Source organism: Podarcis pityusensis (genome assembly GCF_964106645.2).
Source record: "Podarcis pityusensis genome assembly, chromosome: 5".
Taxonomy (NCBI): Eukaryota; Metazoa; Chordata; class Lepidosauria; order Squamata; family Lacertidae; genus Podarcis; species Podarcis pityusensis.
In genome coordinates this window covers 13,051,425-13,069,123 of record NC_138032.1, presented here as the reverse complement: position 1 = coordinate 13,069,123, position 17,699 = coordinate 13,051,425, and the positions used below count along the sequence as shown (strand labels likewise).

At 41.8% G+C, this 17,699-nt stretch overlaps 1 protein-coding gene across 9 annotated transcripts in view; it reads left to right on the top strand.

The window, feature by feature from the left end:
- Positions 1 to 12,574, top strand: part of NLGN1 (neuroligin 1) — a 625,739-nt gene extending 613,165 nt beyond the window's left edge. For all 9 annotated transcript variants that reach the window (XM_081007897.1, XM_081007900.1, XM_081007896.1 and 6 more), the window contains 2 exons: positions 5,737 to 6,526; positions 9,743 to 12,574. In XM_081007897.1, coding sequence (XP_080864023.1) covers positions 5,737 to 6,526; positions 9,743 to 10,577 — 1,625 coding nt within the window. In that variant the 3' untranslated portion in view covers positions 10,578 to 12,574. The remainder of the gene's footprint in view (positions 1 to 5,736; positions 6,527 to 9,742) is intronic.
- The last annotated feature ends 5,125 nt before the right edge of the window (positions 12,575 to 17,699 follow it).

Here is a 17,699-nt window from a genome sequence, read left to right as displayed (position 1 = left end):
CCCGTTCACAACCTGAACAGAACGAAACCCGCATCTGCGCGTTTTCGCATGCGCGGGTTGCGATTCGCCGCTTCTGTGCATGTGCGTGACATAATTTTGCACATCTGCACATGCACGAGCAGCGAAACCCAGAAGGAACCCTTTCCAGTACTTCCAGGTCGCTGCGGCAACCTGAAAAGACGTAACCCGCAACATGAGGTATGACCGTATATATTCTTTGGAAAGAGAGTCAGTGACATTCACAGTATAGATGAAGCCAACAGTATTTCACCAGTTGTCAAGGGCCTGTTTAGCTTTTTTTTTTAATGTGTAGAAATGTCTGGAGGAAAGTTCACTGACACAGCTCTCTGTTTCAAAGCTAATGGCAGAGCGGCTGCAAACTGTTATCTACTGTGAAGAAAATGAGCACTTAGTCCAGAAGTCTTTTGTCTGAATCGGTTATGAATTACACTTGGTGCCACCCAAGGAAAGAGCAGGCTTTTAAAAAACCATCTTTTTGCATGTGCAATCTAAAATTGCCCGAGTATCAAGGTCACTCCCGCATGCCTTTTCCTGATCTGTGCTCTTTTCAGCACAGCCAGACAGCAAGGGAAAAAGGCTTTCTCCCCTTCAGGTTTGACACACCATAGCAGGGGTCACCAGCTCAGTGCTCATGAGAACTCGTGTGCCCATCACTACATCCTATGGAGGCGGTGAAAAGTCACAGCAAATGTCTCCTCAAAAATCTACCGTGCGTGAGATGGTGAAGCTGAAGCTGCCTGCATCATTTTGTGTTACTATCTCTTTTTCGGCTCTTTTAGATGTGGCAGCCAGGGGCAGACTTTGGTATTATGGCGCCCTGAGCTAGGCCAAACTTTGGCGCCCCCACCCCAGCCCTCACAGCATGCTGGGCTTTGGGAAGGAGGTGCCGGGGCTCTGGCAGAGTCCTAAAGTCCTCCCACCTCCTTCCCAAAGCTGGGAAAGCAATAACAAAGCTTTGGGAAGTAGGTGGGAGAGCCAGTGTGGTGTAGTGGTTAAGAGTGGTGGACTCGTGATCTGGTGAACCGGGTTCGCGTCTCCGCTCCTCCACATGCAGCTGCTGGGTGACCTTGGGCCAGTCACACTTCTCTGAAGTCTCTCAGTCCCACTCACCTCACAGAGTGTTTGTTGTAGGGGAGGAAGGGAAAGGAGAATGTTAGCCGCTTTGAGACTCCTTTGGGTAGTGATAAAGCAAGATATCAAATCCAAACTCTTCTTCTTTTTCTCTTGGACCCTGTCAGAACCCTCATGCCTTCTCCCCATAGCCAGGCAAGTGCTTCTCATGCACCCTCTCTGCTTGGAGCCCAGTGCAGAGGAACTGGCCATACTGCCCTAAAACCACCTCTGTGGCAGCCATTTTATGCTAAGCCACACACGCCCCAGTTCCCAGTCAGTGTTACGGCATTGCTGAAGCTCTCCTCTGAGGGCCAGCCTCCGTGAGCTGGAGAAATGGACCACTGGCTACCATCTCTTCCTCACACTGCATTCTGAGAGGCACTTTGTAGGTGGGGGATGTGATTGTCACAAGGAAAGCAGTCATTGGTGGGGGAGCCATTTTTGCGACCCCTTTCATTTTGCCTCTGAACAGGGTGGGAGAGATGGTGTGAGCTGCACTGGAGCTGTCTTCTATTTCCATATGCCCAACAATGTTCAGGGCCCCCAACTTGTTCTTATTTCATCCCAACCCTGCCCCCAGCAAAAACGTTTGAAAGTTCAGCCCAGTTCTAATGAGCTCACTCCGTGGGACAACATTGCCCACCCAGAGATGTGAAGTGATGCAGATGTCCTACCCACTTTTGGTGTGGTGGCTCATTCACTTAGACAGTTGACCATTTGGTCCTGCAGTTATCCAGTATTGATGAAGAAACATGCATAGGCCAACCCCATACTCCAAACAATTGTTTAGCAGCATCAGCAGCACAATGGTTGAAAATCTTTGAAGAAGAATCCATATCATCTTTTTCTCAGAGAGAGGTGGATTTTCTCAAGGAATGTTCTTAGAAGAAGTCCTCTGGAGAAGGTTGGGTTCATCTTTAATCTGAACAATGACATTTTTGTCGAAATTAACTCGACAACATAATAAGGGTCTACTGGATCAGGCCAGTGACTCATCTAGTCCAGCATCCTGTTTTCACAGTGGCCATTCCATAAATTAGAGTAGAAATATCCATCTGTCCTCCAGTGACTGTGATAAATATGACTCTCACTCAAAGTGAGACTAGATTTATTTTAGCTGTATAGAACCACAGACCAAGATAGCGTTTTAAAAATGGTGGGTAATAGTGAGGTATGTACACAATAGAAAATATCAATGAACAAACTGTAGCCATGAATAACATACATTCAGCTGGAGTTTGGACACGACCCAGCCAAAGTTAAGCACTTTAAAATCAGCATACGCCCTAGGGAATAATTGCTGTTCCATCTTAATAAAATTTACTGTTAAGTAAACATACATTAGATGAGGTTACACAGTCTGTTGATTTTGGTTCTATCCCACTGAATGTAAGGTAACTTCAACATGACCAGATGGATGGATTATGCCCTTTACTTTTGATAGTACCTGCTCTCTGTGCTAAGGCTACAATCTTCAAACCATTTACTCTGGAGCAGTGCCACTGATTTCCATGGAGTTGCTTCAGAGAGAGAGGCTTTAAGGGTTAAAGTGGAATATCCCTTTCATCCATTTTTTTCATTATCACAGTTCAATAAAAAAAAAAGATTTTTGTCCTTAAAGTAGCTGAATTGAGCTTTATGGTTTGAGGACTTCGACCACTTTTAACTTAATCCAACCTTTAATGGAGCATTTAACAAGCTCTGCTGTTTATATCAGCAGTTTCTGAGCAGGTGACTTTCCTTACCATCTAATCCATAACCCAGTAAGGCAGAAGTTGCAGGGATTTAAGCCGATTTAGTGCTTTTGCCATCAGTGGAAATAAACACGGCACAGTGGCATTCATTTGCTATTTTCTCCCATTGAGGAGAGAAGGGAGTCATGTGTCAGCTTGAGGGTTATACTGGGCTGAGGATTATCCGTGGAACAGGAAATTACTCTGTACTATCTATGTGAATGAAGCTGTCCTTTCCACTTAAGTGAATGGCAAAGCCTTTTGGGTGTGGCTGAATCTATTTCTGGTCTGTGTTACCGTCACCTTTCTTTTACCCATTCTGTTTCACATTTATTTACTTTCTCTCCTCCCCCCTTCAAAATCCTTTCAAAATACATTGCATTCTGTCCATCAAAAAACAGGTGTAAAACCATATTTTTGATATCTTTAAACCTATTTGGGTACCTTTAAACTGCTGAGGAAATTCATGGCAACATTCAGAGGAGCGTGAAATTTATTGGATAGTGAGATTCCAATCTGTGTGTTGGTCCAAAAGGTGCAGAAGGAATCAGAAAGTATCAGATTCCTTAAGCATTCCCGAAACAACAGTAAAGGGAGCAGCATGGGGCAGATCCCACAAACCCATTCACTGATGGAGCAGAATTCTTAATCCAATTTGAGTGTATTCTGCCATAATTCAAAAGAAAATTCCTCGAGTTCAATGTAAATGAAATCCAATGAATCGTTCAGAAGCTGAACTTGGATTCAGAATTCTATTGATTTGTACAGTGCCGGCAATATTAACCACCGTAATGCAATGCAGAGTTTGAAACTGCCCACACTGATTGAAGATTACAGTCAGTAGTAAGCATATTGGCTCTGTAGAAATATGAGCTGCTTTCAAGCGGTCACTATTTTGTGAGAGGGATTCAACTGCAAACCAGAAAATTAAAGGTTTGAACAATTAAAGCGCTGTGTTTCAAAAAGCAACCACCACCCACTTTTACAAAAATCAAACCTTCTGTGGTAAGGAAAGTGATGGGGGAAAGCACTAGAAACTATGGAGTAATGATCTATTTATGGAGAAACTTAGAAGTTCAGCACAACAAGGACTGATCACATCACCTGGAAGCAATCTTAAGTTGATACCTGTGACATTTTCATGGGTCCTGTTGAAGTGCCACCTTCTTGGGGTGCTGCAAATAAATAACAAACTAAAATGTGTAATTCAGTGTTTGACTTTTGCACGCTGTGCCCTTTTCCTACCTACCTCCTCCTCATGTGGAGATAGTAATGAAGTGTGTGGGCCTTATTCCATTTGTTTGAATCTAGGAATTCTCGAACCGATTGATCTGTTCCTTGGAAGAAGGAGGCCTATCATGTGCCTATGTTCAAATAAACGTGGCCTCCTCCATTGATTATTTTCTTCCCAGATGGAAGGAGAGAGGTTTCTGTGTGATGCCACAATGAGGATGCTGCCAGTTCACTTCCACAACTCAGTTCTTGTGAAATGTGAAAAAGTGGTTTATAGGGCATAAAGAATTAAATAACTGCAGCAGAGTCTTTTTTCCCTGAAACTCAGAGATGAGGGACCTGTGGCCCTCCATACATTCCCATAATCTCTTATTGTTAAGGTAGTCATGCTGATTAGAGCATCTCAAGTTCATCCAGACAGCCACAGGTTCCCCATCTCTGCTATAACAATTTAGTACAACAATTTTATTCAAAATAAGCCACATTCTTCATGGACGAATTGTGACACTGAAGGCAGCAATAAATACATGGGCATTAATGCTTTGCATCCGACATTCAACTCATGTTTTATTCAGTGGTCCAGGTGCAGGAATGATCCACCAAATAACTATACTCTTTTCTTAGTAATATTAATATTGATTTATCTACCACTTATACGTATGTCCAAATGGCTTCTAAGTGGTTTAAAACTATAAAATCAATGCATAATTAAAATACACAAAGCAATTGCATCAAAGCAGTAAGAGCATCCATAACTAATATATACAGTAAAACAAGTCAACTTTAGACAATAAAACACAATGAAAACAATAAAACCAGAAGTTCAGTTCAGGGGAATGCTTGCCTAAACAGTCTTCCAGAGCCAGAGGAATGCCAGTCTTCCAGAGCCAGAGGAATGCCAACACTGTTGGGACCTATTATAGTTCAGCAGGGAGGGCATTCCACAACACTGGGGTCACCAATGGAAAACCCCATCTGTGTGTATCTCAGGATTGGCATTTTATCATTTGTATACAGATCAGCGTGGACAGAAGGCAGATCTGAATCTTCAGGCCATCTTGACTTCTGATTGCTTAACAATAGCAGCAATGAAACAACCCTCCTTCTACCCTAAATTATACTGTTGAAATTCAGAAAACTTGGGAGAACACAGGGTAGATTTTGTGTGTGGAAGGCCTGTGAGCTCCATTATGTTCTATTACTAGTGCCTGAACTCACAATTATTTAATTCTAAGTGTATTGTTTATTTGCACCTGGCTCCAATTGGGGGATTTTGTGGTTATCGTAAAATGTAAAGTAGGCACTGCAAGTTTTAAGTCTGCTTGTCTCACTTGTGTTCTCTCATTAGTCTACAACAATAATATATAGTTTTTGTTTGGACACAACTGTATTACATTGTTTAACTGCACATATACCAACCAATGAGTTCCTCCTCCACTTCCTTATCATTCTCATTCTCATCCTCATTTTTATTATTATTATTATTATTATTATTATTATTATTATTATTTCCTAATGATTATATTGCAAAAAATGAGGTGTTTTCCTAACTTAACTCAAATATTTTAAGCATGTAACCACTTAGCTATTGCATTCGGGTCTGTTTTCTTATCCTGTCTTCTACCTTCCCATACAGGACTTTTTCAAAGGGCAATAGCTCAAAGTGGAACAGCTCTTTCCAGCTGGGCAGTCAGTTTTCAACCTGCAAAATATGCCAGGATGCTGGCTACAAAGGTTGGCTGCAATGTGTCCGACACTGTAGAATTAGTAGAATGTCTACAGAAGAAGCCTTATAGAGAACTCGTCGATCAGGATATCCAACCAGCCCGATACCACATAGCCTTTGGTCCAGTCATTGATGGGGATGTGATACCAGATGACCCTCAGATATTGATGGAGCAAGGAGAGTTCCTCAACTACGACATAATGTTGGGTGTCAACCAAGGAGAAGGGTTGAAATTTGTCGAAAACATTGTCGACAGCGAAGATGGCATATCTGCAAGTGACTTTGACTTTGCTGTTTCAAACTTTGTTGATAACTTATACGGATACCCTGAAGGCAAAGATATACTGAGAGAAACAATTAAATTTATGTACACTGACTGGGCGGATAGACATAATCCTGAGACAAGAAGGAAAACATTGCTGGCTTTGTTTACCGATCATCAGTGGGTTGCACCAGCGGTTGCTACAGCTGATCTTCATTCAAATTTTGGATCACCCACATATTTTTATGCCTTCTACCATCATTGCCAAACAGACCAGGTACCTGCATGGGCAGATGCTGCTCATGGGGATGAGGTTCCTTATGTATTAGGAATCCCAATGATTGGTCCTACTGAATTGTTTCCTTGTAATTTTTCCAAAAATGATGTCATGCTGAGCGCAGTGGTGATGACATATTGGACAAACTTTGCAAAAACTGGGTAAGTAATTGATGAGCTTATAAGGCAGATCAAGATTTTGGTCAAATCAAGGCCTATCCTTTCTCATGACACCCAGATAACAAAGAAGGGTTTCCACATTGGTAATTGTAGTTTCATGTGTTTTCAGCTCATAAGCTTATAACTGAGAGCAACATATTTAAAATGATCCAGAAGGGACATAATCAAAGCATTTCATCTGAAATTTCCCTTAAAAGGATTTACCATTTTATCTCTTAACACTCACAGAAGATTACATTTCTCTACTAGTCTAGTGTATGTCTCTGGAATTGTGGGGAATGATATTTTCCCATGTTCCCATTGTTGTTGTTGTTTAGTCATTTAGTTGTGTCTGACTCTTCATGACCCCATGGACCAGAGCACGCCAGGCACTCCTGTCTTCCACTGCCTCCTGCAATTTGGTCAAACTCATGCTGGTAGCTTTGAGAACACTGTCCAACCATCTCGTCCTCTGTCATCCCCTTCTCCTTGTGCCCTCAATCTTTCCCAACATCAGGGTCTTTTCCAGGGAGTCGTCTCAGCTTCAGGATCTTCCAGTGAGCATGTTCCCATTACGGCTGGGGATATAAGCTGAGTTCCAATATAATTATCAGGCATTGTCAACCACTTTATTGATGCTACCTTGTTAGGCTTTTGATTTGAGATAGTCTGATGACTAAATCTAAATAAATGAATCTGATCAGATCTGCATTGCAGGGGGTTGGAATAGATGACCTTCAGGGTCCCTTCCAACGCTACAATTCTAAGATTCTGTTCTCACTATATGGAAGGATTAAACTGACATCCCAACCCGCTGTAAATGATGCCTAACACTTAAACTCAAAAGACAACCAGGAGGAGAATGGGCTTCATTGGATGCCAGGGTGATATTACCCTATATGTGCAGCTGCAACCATGAGAGAATGAATCACGCCCTTGTTCAGTTTTAACATTTTGAATATTTTAACTATTTTAGAAGTAAGGTGCATGGAAACAATAATGTGCATAATTATTATATTGAAAAAAAAACCAGGAAGCTGCCTTATACAGATTAACGCCGTTGGTCCCCACTTCACATTTCACCTCTGCTGCTATGAGCTCACTGGCAAAACGTCTCTCTCCTTGAGCCTCCCCCACCATGAGTAATATGAGGACAATGCTGCCCTGTTTTATAGCATTGTTGTAATAATTGCAAAGGGATGGTGAATGTAAAGTGTCTTGAACTTTCAAAAATTGCCACATGTTAATCATTTCTTCTAGTTCCAGTGTTCTGGTGGTGAGTGTTCTTGCTTATGTAGCTAAAATGGCAACACCCAAGCATGAGAGAGGAATCATAGAATCATAGAATCATAGAGTTGGAAGAGACCACAAGGGCCATCGAGTCCAACCCCCTGCCAAGCAGGAAACACCATCAGAGCACTCCTGACATATGGTTGTCAAGCCTCTGCTTAAAGACCTCCAAAGAAGGAGACTCCACCACACTCCTTGGCAGCAAATTCCACTGTCGAACAACTCTTACTGTCAGGAAGTTCTTCCTAATGTTTAGGTGGAATCTGCTTTCTTGTAGTTTGGATCCATTGCTCCGTGTCCGCTTCTCTGGAGCAGCAGAAAACAACCTTTCTCCCTCCTCTATGTGACATCCTTTTATATATTTGAACATGGCTATCATATCACCCCTTAACCTCCTCTTCTCCAGGCTAAACATGCCCAGCTCCCTTAGGTGGAAATAGGCTTGGGAATAACCTGAAGGGTGAACGTTCAGTGGGTTTGGAGGGAGGATTTCTCAGTGAGGAGGGAGGCTGCTCAGTGGTCATGAAATGCTAACTGATTGTTGAGAGGAGGGGACGTAAAAGCAAGTGGGAAGGAATATGGAATGAAGTACTGGAGTGGACTTGGCTGGCTGGCTGGAGTAGTGAGCAGGAGCACTCCAAACTGCAAGATTTTGTTGCAGGTTCGACTTACTGTTATTATTCTTGTGGGCAGCAAATGTAGCAGGAGTATTTGGTTCATTTAGCTCAGTCACTGTTATGACACGAATCCGTCATGCATTTAGCATCAAAGGCTGCATGAAACTTTTATCTTCAGAAGACACTGCAGCACTGAATACCACTTGCTGGAAGCCAATAGTGGGGAAAGTATATTGACTTCATGTCCTGCAAGTGGGCTTCATGGTGACACCTGGTAGGCAACTGTCAAAAGAATGAAGTTCAGCTCTTGATCTGAGCTATCTGGACTCCTCTTACATTATACATGCAGGAGTGTCTCCACCCCTACCATTCAGCCCAGACACTGAGTTCTAGCTCCAAGGGTCTTCTGGCTGTTCCCTTATTGTGAGGTTTACAGGGAACCAGGCAGAAGACCTTCTCAGGAGTGGCACTCACCCTGTGGAACACCCTCCTATCAGATGTCAAAGAGATAAGGAACTATACAACCTTTAAAAGACATCTGAAGGCAGTCCTGTATAGGGAAGTTTTTCATGATTAATGTTTTATTATGTTTTTGTATATGCTGAAAGCCGCCTAGAGTGGCTGGGGCAAACCAGTCAGCTGAGTGGGGTACAAATAAATAAATAAATAAATAAATAAATAAATAAATAAATAATATTATATTTTATCTGACCATGTAACAGATGGTATGGCATTACTAAGAGCTGAGCCCTCTACCCAATGTTTTGCTGATCAAAAGCCAACTTCATAATATGTTTTTTAATAAATAAATAAATAAATAAATGCTGACACTACAGTGGTACCTCGGGTTACAGACGCTTCAAGTTACAGACGCTTCAGGTTATGGACTCCGCTAACCCAGAAATAGTACCTTGGGTTAAGAACTTTGCTTCAGGATGAGAATAGAGATTGTGTGGCGGCAGCACAGCAGCAGCGGGTGGCCCCATTAGCTAAAGTGGTACCTCAGGTTAAGAACAGTTTCAGGTTAAGAACAGACCTCCAGAACGAATTAAGTTCTTAACCCAAGGTACCACTGTATATGAAATATTTGTGGGGCGGGGGGAGAGAACATAAGGAGAGTCCTTCTAGATCTGGTCAAAGGCCTGCCTATGTCCACATCATGTTCTCACAGTCTCAGGCAGGATGCACATGTGAAGCCTGCAACCAGGACCTCACTGTAATGATGTTCTCCCCACTTGTGATTGGTGTTTTCCCCACCAAAGCTGGAGCCATTTTCAGTAATATTGAACATGTCCACTTTTTTCCTCCCTAGGGATCCGAACCAGCCTGTCCCACAAGATACTAAGTTCATTCACACAAAACCCAATCGCTTTGAGGAAGTAGCATGGACCAGATACTCTCAGAAAGACCAGCTTTACCTTCACATTGGATTAAAGCCGCGAGTGAAAGAACATTACAGGGCCAACAAGGTGAACCTGTGGTTGGAACTGGTACCTCACCTGCACAATCTTAATGACATTTCACAGTATACCTCTACGACGACTAAAGTGCCATCAACTGATATTACTTTCAGACCAACCCGGAAAAATCTGGTACCCGTAACTTCAGCCTTTCCTACAGCCAAGCAAGATGATCCCAAACAACCGCCAAGCCTAATTTCAGGAGATCAAAGAGACTACTCCACGGAGTTGAGTGTAACTATTGCTGTTGGAGCATCTTTGCTGTTCCTGAACATTTTAGCCTTTGCAGCTCTATATTACAAAAAGGACAAGAGGAGGCACGACGTCCATCGGAGATGCAGCCCACAGCGTACAACTACCAATGATCTTACACACGCACAAGAAGAGGAAATAATGTCCCTCCAGATGAAGCACACTGACTTGGGTCATGAATGTGAATCCATCCATCCACATGAGGTGGTTCTCAGGACCGCCTGCCCCCCAGACTACACACTAGCTATGAGGCGGTCACCTGATGATATTCCTTTAATGACCCCCAACACCATTACAATGATACCCAACACTATACCTGGGATTCAACCCTTACACACATTTAATACATTTACCGGTGGACAGAATAATACACTGCCCCATCCTCACCCACACCCGCACCCGCACCCCCATTCACATTCAACAACTAGGGTATAGCCAGACAAGGTGAAACAAACTTTTTTTTTTTGGTGGATTACAGTGGGTTATAATTACAGAAGACTTCACTTGGCTTTCAACCTACAAGACTCTTACTATTTAAATATGGAGAAATATGATGTGAATATACATATCAAGAACTTTGGGGATTTGGGGGGGAAATGAACTGTACATATATACAAATGAACTTTTAACAAAAAGAGAAAAAAAAGAAATTATAACTTTTTTGCAATTGCTTGAAGCAGTTGTCCTGAATGATACTTTTTTCATTCACATTCGAGTATTAATTTTTTGAGGATTTAAGTTACGTAATGGAATTAGGCATGTGCAACACAAAAGTGGGAAAGAAACTATGACTGAAATTAAAAAGTTCTATGAATATGCACAATGGGACACGTTAATGGAATGTCAGATAATTTTCACCAGTTTTTATTTGGAACTGTTTTCTTGTGTAGACCATATTTACATATTTGGATAAGTATACAAAGCACTAGTGCTGTTAAAAGGCCTTAGAAAGGGGCTTATATGCTGAGATCTGCCAGTTTAAAAAAAAAAAAAAGGAAAAGGGAGAAAAAAGGAAATGAGCTTTTATAGTCTGGCAGGTTATCACATAAGTGCTGTCAGTATAAACATTGCGGGAATAAAGGAAACCGGATATTTTAGCACGATGTGCATGATAATTTATTATGCTTGGTGGCTGTGCTGCTGATTAAGCCGTAATTAAAAAATTCTTCTTGTCCCATTGGAGTTCTCAACAGAAGCTTCTTTCCTCAATTGGCGCAACCTAAAGGAGGTTTGTTTTCAAGGGGGAAAAAACCATAATCGACAACCCCGAAATTCCCAGTAGCTTCCCAGTAATGGAAGGCATTACAGAAGGTCTTAGAAGTGTTTGATGGTACAGTTGGTGCATAGCAGAGAACAAACCCGGATAGGAATCCCAAAAGAACATGAAAGGCAACTCTGTATGTTTCTAAATGCTCTCTTTTCTTTCCACCCAATTAATTTATAGCGATAACAATGTGAATAGGGCATCCTTTGATGAAGCACTTAACATGTTGTTGAAGGTTCATTACAACCTCTTGCGTTTATACCAGTAAAATAAAATTAAAAAAAAATAATCCAAAGATTTATTTGCAAGGAATATTTTGCAATGTGTAAAGATGCCCTCATCCCCTCCCTGCCCAAATCACAATGATTACAGCTCTCAGTAATTCTGTTGACTTTGTTATATTGCACTGAGGGAGTTCATTCCTAGGATTTCCGAGGTATTCCTTTTTTCCTCTGCATTTTCTCTTCAGCATTCCTGTAAGCTCGCTCAAAATCAAAGGAGATCTCTCTGCAGAGTACAAATATTGATACAGAGGCTATGGGAGGATTGAAGTCACCATCTGGAAAATGTTTTACTTCTGCATCTTACTGAATATTGTCCTGTTTTGAAAGGAATGGTCTAAAATGAGAGGAAGGTCTTTGTATCCCTTCCCCCCGTTACTTTTGGATTTTAAAGAAATGGTATGTCACGGTCATTTAAAAACAAAACAAAAAACAAAATGTTTGTATGTGTAATCAGATGTACATTTATATTTAAAAAAGAGAAAAAAAATTGAGATGGACTAAAGAGCACATCCCTGAGGAATACTTTCTCTCTTTTCCTGTATTATATTTCTATTAGAGTAAAGTTACGTGATTTTTTTTTATTTTGCATTTTTTCAAATTACTAGCAATTTTGATAGTTTGTAAGATAACGCGCAGAACTTTCTCTGACAAACTAACTGCAGTAACAGAAATGTTTCTTTTCAGTTACTCTTTTTCAAGATTGAAAGCTTATTACACACACAGCAAATTGTATACTACTTGATGGGGGGAAATAAAATCTTTGTATTTCTGGGCCATTCGTGTTGGCCGCTGAGTGAAAAAATAAAGCTAATCTGGATAATGGATATTATAATTATTCCAATGCTAAGAGACCTGATATTTGCTCATTAAAGAGCTCAAATGTTTATTGCTGTTTTGTCATTTTTTTAATGAAGTAATGGTAACTGTCTCAGAATAAAGAGTTATTTCTTGAGATCAGTCTGGCTTTTGAAGACTTTGGTACGCCTTCTACAGCTAAAAATAATATAATAAACAAATAACAACCATCACTTTGGGGTTGCGACTCCACCATTGAATTCCTTATGAAAGTGTAAGTCACAAGCTGTAACCGATTACATTCTTGCCTGGAAGTAACTAAGCACCACTAAACACACTGGGACTTACTTCTGAGTAAACATATATAAGACTGGGCTGTGTGTTTTCCAACCAACATTTGCAAGGCAGCAAAAAGGTGGTTGCTGAAAACCACAACTTCAGGTTTTATTTTTAAACACACATTTCAAATAATATTTGACAATTACAAGAAAAGGTTATACAGCAAATAAACGCTTAGAAATTCAGCTCTTAGCAGATCAAATACGAGTTTAAATACGAAAGTGGAAAATAGACCCTTTTTTAAATTTTCAAGTGCTTCCTTTAGTTCTCCTTTCCTTTCCTTTCCTTTTAAAAAGCACACAATACAGATAGATTAACGGCCCCAGTTATTAAAATTCCCTCGTAGAAGATGACACAGGGAAAGTCTTCAAAATTCAGGATGGTCTATGTGCAATTTCTGCCTGACGTGGTTGTGACTGTGACCTGCCAAATGTAAACCAATAAAAAGAATTGTTTGCCATCGGATAACTATTGTTTAATCAGAAGATTGTATTTTGCTATGTGAGTAATGGAAACAAACCCGGGGGGATGGGAGATGACCACAAGAAATATATAAATGAATTGTCGTAAAACCAAGATTACACATTAAAGAACAAGAAAACCAACAACAACCCCAAACCCATAGAAAACCAGGTTGATGCATTTTTTTTAACTGTAAGAAGACAAAATAATTTTCTGTCCTAGATTCCTGGTGGTCATATATCTCACTTTAGCTCTCTCGTCCTCATTCATATTCCCTCTCTCACTGTTCTTGTTTATGTTTATTAGTTAAAAATAAATGATTTGGGTAAAATCATACCCAACACTATGCCCCCCCCTACTTTGGGCAGCCAATGATTTTATTATAACTGTGAATTATGAAGGGACTAATGCAAATGTAAAGTATATTTTTTACTTGCTCACAAAAGCACAGGATGAAGATCCTGGCGGTGATCCTGTGCAGTTGGAAATGGAACACATGTATATATGTGGCTGCACAAAATCACAGTCACGGGTGTTGCAAGCCTTGACATTCCTCATTTTCAGCTCTGTGTTGGGGCATATCCAGTGTGTGCCCTGTCTCAAGCTCCCTGTAAATTCCTGTGCACATATGAAAGTATTGGGTGTATCAGGGTCTGCATTTGTTTTCATGAAGGCGGGGGAAGATTCCTTTGGAGATTTTCTTCCTCCGTTACACCAAATGGGAAAACACTTGCAAGTGGAAGAGCTGGGTCAGGGCTGGGGAAGCTGTGGCCCACCAGGGGTTCCTGGACTACAAAGCCCATCATCCTTGAGCACTGGACACAGGCTCCCCAGCCCTGAGCAGCCTATACAAGGCCCCAAGACTTGTAAGAAACCACTGGATGATGATGCATGCCTTCTGTAGGGCAGGGAAGGGGATACTGGTCCTCCAGATGTTGTTGAAATGCAACTCTCTTCATTCATGGATCATGCTGGCTGAGGCTGGTGGGGGTTTGTTTACAGCAACATCTGGTGGATCACAGGTTCTCCATCTTATAAAGGAGACGGATCAAGAAGCTCTTGGGCGACCCTGGGGAGCACCATCTAGCTTGCAACTCTATAATTGCAGAGCAGCAGTTAGGATGAAAGTGGAGGGATGTCCCCCCACATCATCCAGTTTTGAAAGGCCGTGATAGTGTTGCTCTGGTTGAAGACATCTGGGATGTGTTGTTGTTCTTCATTAAATTTGTCAGTTGCTTTATCTTGCCCACGGCAACCCAGAGCAACTTGCAAAAAAACCCAAACAAACAGACAGTGAACCCCGCATAGGTACATGAAAACCAAGAGGAAAGAGAAATATATCAAAAACATCACAGCCACTACTAAAAGGCCACAGGTAGTTAAAGACCAAAGGCCTCATTATAGAGGGAGCCACAGAGTTAAAAATGGCAATAAATTTTGGAGCTCTTTCCTGAAGTTTATTCCCACCAGAATGTATAAATGTTTGGGGGGGGTTCCCCCCTCCACACCTTTCAAAATAGACCTTTGGGGGGGGGATGAGTGAGATATTTTATTTCTTGCATCTTTCTATCAATAAGTTATCCTATGTAATCAAAGAGGATTCAGCGTTCAGAATTCATGCGAAGCGACTGCTTGTCTTCACAGCCTTTGCATATTTGTCAATGTATGTGTAAGTACAATGAAGTATTCTTTTTTATCATTTTTTTTAGAAAAGTATCTTGGACAAGAATCTTAGACAAGAATCTTGGAATCACATTGGAATCATTGGAATCGTTTCCTGCCAAATCGTTTCCTATAGTATCTTGAAAGTATTATCTATGCACAAAATAAACTACCTTGGCATTTGGTTAGCAAATAGAACCTTTGCTGCCCAGGGTTCCTCCCTTGTCCCCCGCCAGCCCTTGGATAAGAGGTTCTGCAGGTTTTATGCATTATTTCATATTAAAGCATGGAATAGCTGCCTCTTTCTCTCATGCAGATTGTTTTATCATTGTGACAGAGTTGTACGTACAGGCTAGCACCTGTGATGTTACCACCAGGCACAGAGAAGGATTGCTGTTTCCCCAAAGGTTCAGGATGAAGATGTACATGTGCACACATGTTTATGTACCTTTGAACTTACTTTTTAAAGTCAGGCAGTCCATCTCTTTCTCAAGGGGAGAACAAGGCTGCGGGCCACCTGTGGCACTGATCCATTGTGCTCCAGCAGTCCCCACCAGCTGAGGATGCTCGCTGCATTTTGACATCTGTCTCTTTTTTGCTGTAGAGGAGATCAGAGGAGCACTTTAAAAAAAACCACCACAACATTTTGTTAGCATATGCACCTATATATCAGACACTGCACTAGTTTCTTTTTTCATACTTGCATCTTACAGCTACCTATCTAATTAGTAAATGTTGCTGAATGGTTTGGAGTCACTTATATTCTATGTAACTAGACTAGACCTATTTTAGGATTAAACTTCCTTAAGGTTTTTTCCCCAGGTTAAAACTCCACATGTATGGTCTTTGGCCAATGGAAGTGAGAGACAAGTAATGGGGCAGAGAGGGAGAGACGGAGAGAGGGGGGCAGATGGACAGAGATGACCCACCCACTTTTTTCTCTGGGTTCACCAAACTCTGCCCACTGCTGGTATGTCAGCCTGACAGATAACCACTAAGTGAAGGTGACCCTCAACAGGAAAAATAATGTTCTGTCTTCAGCCCTAGGTGATCTATCATGCATGCATTAAAGAGGTTATAGTGAACTACAACAGTTTCATAAGTCAGTGCAGGATAGATTATTGCAAACTCAACAGCAGATGGAGAAGACTTGTCATCGCAGTAGGGCATGCACAGGCTGTGATCTTCAGTAAAGTAATAGGCAATGTGACTATCATGATAGATAGATAGATAGATGATAGATAGTCAATTTTCTTCTTCACTCGTAATACTGGAACCCAAAGCTGAATGTCAGGAGAGTCAGGCCAAGCCAAGCCAAGCCCTTCTTCACAAAGTGCATCATTGGACTATGAAATTTCCTACCATGAGATGTGATGATGGCCACCATATAAAATGGCAATGAAAGATGATTAGACAGATCAATGGAAGAGAAGGCTGTTGTGTCGTGTGAGCTATGTGTTGCCTCCACAGACAGAGATGCCAGTTGCTGGGGAACAATGTTCTACATAGACAGCTGGTTGCCCATGGTGGGAAACAGGATGCCAGACTAGGCAAGCGTATGGTCTGATCTAGTGGGGCTTTTCTTATGTTAAGCAGAAGTAGTGCTTAAGCAGGGGTCCACACCTCAAGGTCTGGATGTGATGAGTCACTGAGCAACTCTTGCCATCTGGTCCCTTACAAGCAAGCAGGTAGCAAGTAGTGCTGGAAGAAAGAAGGTTTAAGGGTGCATTGAAGAAGGTGGGTCCCACTGGCTTCAAAACCTGGGACTGAGATATAAGCAAGGGTGTCGTTAATCTGTGAAAGTTTGTCAGATAGCTAAACCGGTACTCAGCTTCCTGGTATTCAGGGCTTTTTCTTTCCAGCCGGAACTCACTGGCACTCAGTTCTGACACCTCTCAGGTGGGCACCATTGTCATGCCATTATAAGAGAACAAGGGAGGCGTTCATAGTGATTTCCAGCACTTCTTTTTCTAGAAAAATAGCACTGCTGGCATTTTTCATTTGAATCACACCACCTGTGAACCTGGTTTCACGCCGCAAATGAGGGATGTTGCTTTGCTGGGGGGAGGGAGGAACCCACACAATATGCCTGGCATTCACCCCCAAACTTGGACGTGATTGCAAAACTGCCCTGGTATGTTCAAGAGAAAAGCACATATACACCCACACACGACTTATTTTTAGCTGATCACCTGGCTAAACGTTTAAGCTGGTTTTAAATAAAGAAGCCACTTGATTGCCTACTGAGAGATTGGCTGCTCTCAGAACAGCTTCAAGTCTGTGCATGCCTCTTAAGAACACAGTTTCCAGATGAGTCAGGCCAGATGAGTCTATCATCCTGCTTCTTTCAATAGGCAACCAGATGTCTTCAAAGGCCAGATCTCTCTAGGAAATCCACAAAACGTACATGAAGTCAAGAGACCTTCCATGCTGCTGTTCCCCCTGCCAACCTGATAGTCAGTGATACATTGCCCATTTCGCTGTATAGCAGGGGCTGAGAGCCTGTGACCCTCCAATGTTATTGGATTCCAACTCCCATCATCCTTGGCCATTGGACTTTCTGGCTGGGGTTGAAAGGAGCTGGAGTTCAACAATATCTGAAGTGCCACTGGCTCCCCATTTCTGCTGTATACAATTTGTATTTGGCCTTGGAGCCAAAATAAAGGCATGCAGTGTTTTCTTGGAGATCTTGGTTAGTGTTAGAGTTACCAGCTCATTTTGCAAAAAAAGAAGAGGGTATAATTGGAGCAC